We start from the raw sequence: 6,172 nt of genomic DNA, 5'->3' as shown, positions 1-6,172 counted from the left end.
CGTGGGCCATATAGGACGCCACCAGCCTGAGATGAGTTCCGTTTATCTCCAGGCTTGCCGTCGTGTTATCGCCATCGCTATAATTATGGATCAGCAAGATATTTGGGTGCTTTCTCGCAAGTATGCAGGTCCGGGTCTTACCTTCATTTTTGGATACAATGAACTTGTATTCCTTCGTCCCCAATCCACAGACCTTGTTTCCTACCACCCAAGGCTCCTGGACTAGGACTGTCTGCTCCGCTCGCGTCCAAGCGGAGTATGAGGGCAGCTGATGCTGCTTTACAGTGGTGGAGATTGATTTGAAGTATCCTTAGGACCATCTTCAGGGTTGTCCACCACTGTAATGTCTGCGTCCGAGTCGTCTGAGTAGTCCGACCTTGTGTCGTCTCAACCTTGGCTACCTTCCAATCCAAGGTCGGTAGGCCTGGGTTGCACCTCTGCAACATCTTGAGGATGCGCTCTGGCTCTTTGAAGTTAGCCGGCACCCAAATTCTGGCCCTCGGTCTGCTGGGCACCTCGCTCCAGTCGACTGCAACGAGTTTCGCCCCAGCATACACCTCGCTGACCTGCGCCACCGCCGCTTTATACAGCTTCACGGAGCGCACGTCTTCGCAGGCAATTATCTTGACGTTTCCCTGCAACAACCTCATATACTTGCAGACTGGCGGTTGTCCTGGGTCTTTGTCGAGTAGGTCGAAGCAGCGGTCGGCCAATGCCGCTTCCACCCACTTCCACTGACTCCTTGGGATCCTTCCCTCTGCGCTGCCTTTGTCGAGGACGCCAATTAGCGTCCTCTCCTTGGCAATCTGCGCAAAAGCGACATTGGGCAGCTCTCAGGAGCTCTTTTCTACCGGTCCCGGTGTTTCCTGCGAGCGCTGCCTCTTAGCTTGGGGAGCCACCTTTTTCTGTTCTAAAGTAAACTCCGGGAGCACAGTTGAAGCCCATTCCACCATCTTCAGGTAGCGTTTGGCTTGGGCGCTTGTCAACAGCAAGTCATCCCCCTCCGCTTTACCAGAAGGTCGGGCAGCCGCAGTATTGCTTAGCTGCCTCTCCAAGGTGTCAGCTTTGGGAGTTGCCTTGCCACCCACTCCGGATTCGTTATGGGACCCCCTCGGGTTCGCATAGACACCTTCCACCTTGCAGGTATTCCTTTACATTTAATATCCGGACTTCTGTGATATGTCACTGTTACAAAAATATTTCAAGACTTCGCCCAGCCCACTTCCACCCCCACAAAAAGCGAAGATAAGAGCAATTTAAAAGATACGAGAAAACAGAAAGCGCAGAGTGGTAGAGGATGACTATATCTTTTAGAGTGCAAAACCTGAACCAGATCGTATAATTATTATAGCCAGAATCAAGAAAACAATTTCAAACGAAAATCTGGGGCATCCACAAATCTCAGAGACTATTAAGGCGAGAGTAACCAAATTTCATATCCACACTCCTCTTAGATCTCACTGATCTCACTCCGCCCCCACAGAGGACGAAAATCTGTGGCATCCACAAAATTGAAGATACGAGAAAACTAAAAACGAACAATAATAGAGAATAACCATACCTATCAGATTGCCGAATCTGGATCAGATCGCATCATATTTTTAGCCAAATTTAAGAATGATTTTCTTTCTCTCTCGCACGCACTTTTTGTCGTGTCGTTAAATATTAGCGTCGTCTGCCGGAAGAGAGCCCTACTGACTAAGTTGTTGTGTGGCTCTGTTATCAATGGCTTAAAAATATTCCCCAGTAAGAGCAATCGATGTTCGCTGAGTTCTGATTGGACTTTCCCGACTTTTTCTGGCTTGATTTTGTTTCCCTTTCTGCTGTTTGTCGATTGATTCCTTTGCGTCTGAGCCGAATTGGTTTGCTGTTACCTACACTTTTGTTCTTTTTCTTGCTCTTTCTTACTTCCCGATGTTACCGTGTTTATTTCTCCCAATCCTTAGCTCTCTCTTTCCCTCTCTCTCTCTCTCTCTCTCTCTCCCTCTCTCTCTTTCTCTCTCTGTGTGTCTCCATCAACTTGTCTATTGTTATTCGGCTTGGCTTTTTCTTTGTGACTTTGCCCAACATTGATAATAAGCGAATTTTCCTGTAAATGGCAGCCAATTCGAAAAAATCAATTTCCACTAACCAGCGCCACAAGCCCCGATCTCCCATTCCAATAACCATTCGCCTGGCAACAATTAATAAGCAATTGATGGAGAATGCAAATAAACCAATAGACGAATAGCAAATCGAAAAAGACTGGGAGGAAGGGTCATTCCATGGCGTAGTCCATGGCTGGGCCTATCAGGATATAAAGTTAGAAGTGGCCCGTGGGCGCCTTCTTGACTTGGTTGACCCGTGGACCCGCCCATTGCCTCCCATTCCATGCTGATACGCCGGCCTTATTGTCTCCATTGACTTCATTAATGACACCAAGAGTGTCCTCCATTTAGGCAGGACTGGCAGGCACCATACCCAAAAGGGAAATGCGTTCAAGTCTGAGCCATTCCGATCCCCATCTCTAGCATTCCCCAACTCAACATTTTTAACCCCCAAAAGCGAGAGAGAAAGGGCGAAAAACGATGCGCAACAAATTCAAATGGTCAGATAAAAAAAATGTCAAGTGACACGGGGCAGGGCACGAGCCAAAGTGTCAGGCAGATGGAAGATATAAAGCCATTCTCTGCAGAATCCCATATAATAGAAGTAGCTGGACACATTCATTAGTTGATTGGATCTACTATCTATGTAGATGTTGAGGGTTGTACTTATTAAAATTCAAATTTAAATTATTAAATCATTAAGTTCTTCCATGGTCTTATCAACTGGAATATCTGTCTAAAATGCAACGATTAACTACAACTCAGATTGTTTTCATATTTATGTACATATATGTATAGGGCCTGCCTGCCTGCCATGCTAATGGATTTCCATGGCACATCAAAAACATAAAAAGCAAACCAGATGAGTTGGCAGAAAAGCTTAGTAGAGCCAGGCCCTGTGGTCCTTGATGGTTGATGGCGCGCAGCTTGGTGCCATTTAAATGTAGCAACAAATTCCGCACTGAATTCCGAATGAATAGGTCGATGGGGTTGGTGGATGATTGGATGGATTGGCAGTTGCCCACTGACCGAATTACACGGCAGAACCCTCCCCAGATTAGCCTTCTGCATCGTAATATACTGTAAATGGGAATTAAGGGAAATCACAAAAAGAGTAAGGTCATTAAACCACTTAACTGAAACAAAAAAGGATTGAAATTTTCAGTTCGCACTTCAAGGCAAATGATTAATCTGATTGTAAATCGGTTCCCTAGGCTTCCCTATTCCCCAGTTTCAAATGGCCACATTTGCTGCCTCTTCACAAATAATTCCACCAAAAATTGCCCACTAAGTGTTTATTCTCTCTTAGAGCTGGGCCTGCACCATTGTGCGGTGACTGATGCTTAAAAATAAATGCTGGCGTGCAGTGTTAATGGTTGCATAATCCTATCCTCATAGCATTCCACACACACAGATCGATGTTCTTCGACTGGATGGCTGTATTCGGCTTACGCCAAACTTTTCCAGGCCCATCATTATAATACAGCATGATCTTGGTTTCGTCACAAAAAATCACGTCGTTCCAGTACTCAGGAGGCTTGTCAACATTAAATATCGCAAAGTTTAAGCGTTTTTCAATATTAGCTGTGGACAGCAACGGCTTCTTCCTTGCCACGTGTGAGGAATATCTGTGGACATTTAAAACTTTTCGCACAGTCTCAGGGCAAACGGACTTGTTTAGATTAATTTTGATATCATTGACCAACTCTCTGAGGCTTGTTTGCGGCTTATTTTCCACGGTTTTCAATATTTTCGAGCAATCCCGGCGAGAAAGCTTTTTTGGTCTGCCGGTAGAGCTCTGCAATTCCAGCCTATTTTCTTTTTCTGCACGTTGAATAATATTATAGACTGTTCTCAACTTAATATTGAACATATTGGCCAACTCTTTAGCTGTCTTTCCTTTGCCATAATTAAAATAAACCAATTGTATCAGATTATCTTCAGTTCGCTTACCGGGCATTGCTAAAACTTCAAATAACACAAGTAACTGAACTGAATTCAAGAAAATTTGTAAACGAATGACTGCAAAGAAGACTTAAGAAAAGCACGCGTCTGGTCGTTTTTGATTTTGATGTCCCGTTTGTTTTTCCTTCGTCTTCTTTCAATCAGTGTTTACATATTGCAAAGAATTAATAGACAGAGTCATACATGCCGTTTTTTTGTATTTTTTAATTTCTTTACCGTTTTTCTTGGAATTTTTCCCTTTTTTTTCGTCATACCTACAGCTTCAACACATTTTGATAACAGTTAATAAAAAAAATTCCCCCAACTTATGCCTTTACTCATATTTTCAATGTTGAAGTCAAATTTATGTGCCTTTTTAGATTTTGCAAACAATTAATAGACATACTGTATATTTCACCCCCAAGCATCGTGTGGCTTTATTCTGATTTCTCACTCCCCAAGGCAGTGACACTATGACAGAGATTATAATTACCCTTCAAGGAATCGGGTCTGGACTCAGGTAAGCCCTTTCTGCGGCCCCGTACCACCGGATTCACCAGATAAACGCGCAAATGATGCATAACCTGATGGGCGGTGGGAATGCACTGGCCCAAATCTGAATTGTGGAGGGTCTGGACCAGGTCCTCCGGCTGCAGGCAGGTGATGGACATTCGCTTGCTTGTCCAGTTCTGCAGATTGATCACCAGATCCTGATGCGTAAGCCTAGCCAGCAAGACGTACTGGTGGTCCAACTCGTCCACATAGTGCAGCCGATACTTAGAGGACTCCCGGTTCCAGTGCATTGGCAGCAACTCGCTGCCACCTCTGCCGGGATCCACCGGAATTAGTCTACTCCCGGCGCTCATCCTGATGCCCTGCCCGTGCTCCGGGTCCACGCTCCGGAGATGATACTGCTTGGTGACGAGGAAATGGGCCAGTGCCAGCAGCAGGTCTGCCTTCTTGCGTATGCTTCGCCGGATCGAGTAGAAAAGGAGCTGCCAGCCGTAGAACTGATCGTCCTCAGAAGCTGACACCGTCTTGGCCTCGAACGTCGTGGTACCAACGGACCTTAGCGACACGAAGGACGATGGTAATGCTGCATGCGGGCCATTATCATCAGTGCCATTCATTGGTCTGCTGATGTCGAGTGTGTGTTTTGCTTGTGCGTGTTTGGGGGGGAAATTTTTTGATTTTTCCCCTGACAGAATGCTAAGAAAGTACTAAATGCTATATCCCATATTTCCGGTCTCATTTCTATTTCTGAGAACCCTTTTTTCAGAATCTTTCCAAGCTGCACATGCACTCCCTACCGAAATCTACCTCCAGATAAATTTACGACGCCTCCAATCATAGTTAAGAGTATATTAATCTGTACGTTTTTCCCTTTTTGGCGCCTTTTATCTACTTTTGGTACTGTAAGGAAGCGATCCTGGGCTGGGGTACATATCTCAGTCTACTCCAGGGTCGAAATTACAGCAATATTTATAATTTGCCGGGACTCCGAGCTCTGGGCCGTCGATGGGGACAGGGAGGCAATCCCCAGACGGGAGCGACCGAGATGAAAGGGAACAGTACGGGGCGTGGCAGTGGCAATCGCCGGACAGCACTTACGTGGCCCTGTCGGACTAAGAATTACTACGAGGGTCGGAGATATCGACAGGCACCGCCGAGAGGGCTTAGGCAATCGCCGGATAGCGCTCTCGGGATCCCGTCGAACTAAGAACTACTACGGAGGTCTGTGCTATGCGGGGAAACCAACAAGTATCACCGAGAGTGTCTAGGCTATCGCCGGATAACACTCACGGGACCTTGTCGGACTAAAAATTACTACGAAGGTCTTTGCTATGCGGGGATACCGACAAATACCACCGCGAGTACCTAGGCTATCGCCGGACAGCACTCACGGGGGCCCCGTCGGACTAAGAATTACTACGAGGGTCGGAGATATCGGCAAGCATCGCCGGGAGGGCTTAGGCAATCGCCGGATAGCGCTTCCGGGATCCTGTCGAACTAAGAACTACTACGAAGGTCTTTGCTATGCGGGGATACCGACAAGTACCACCGTGAGCACCTAGGCTATCGCCGGACAGCACTTACGGGGCCCGGTCGGACTAAGGATTACTACGAGGGTCGGGGGTATC

The 6,172-nt window shown here is 46.5% G+C and overlaps 1 protein-coding gene across 1 annotated transcript; it reads right to left on the bottom strand.

Moving 5' to 3' along the window:
• Positions 1–4,439: 4,439 nt before the first annotated feature.
• LOC6602579 (proteasome inhibitor PI31 subunit) lies at positions 4,440–5,198 on the bottom strand. Its single transcript, XM_002027594.2, has one exon. The coding sequence runs from the start codon at positions 5,159–5,161 to the stop codon at positions 4,469–4,471; it is 693 nt and encodes a 230-aa protein (XP_002027630.1). The 5' UTR covers positions 5,162–5,198; the 3' UTR covers positions 4,440–4,468.
• Positions 5,199–6,172: the final 974 nt, after the last annotated feature.

This window comes from Drosophila persimilis, unplaced genomic scaffold (assembly GCF_003286085.1).
Source record: "Drosophila persimilis strain 14011-0111.01,24,50 unplaced genomic scaffold, DperRS2 tig00000520-arrow-pilon, whole genome shotgun sequence".
Classification (NCBI taxonomy): domain Eukaryota; kingdom Metazoa; phylum Arthropoda; class Insecta; order Diptera; family Drosophilidae; genus Drosophila; species Drosophila persimilis.
This window is presented reverse-complemented; position numbering and strand designations above follow the sequence as displayed.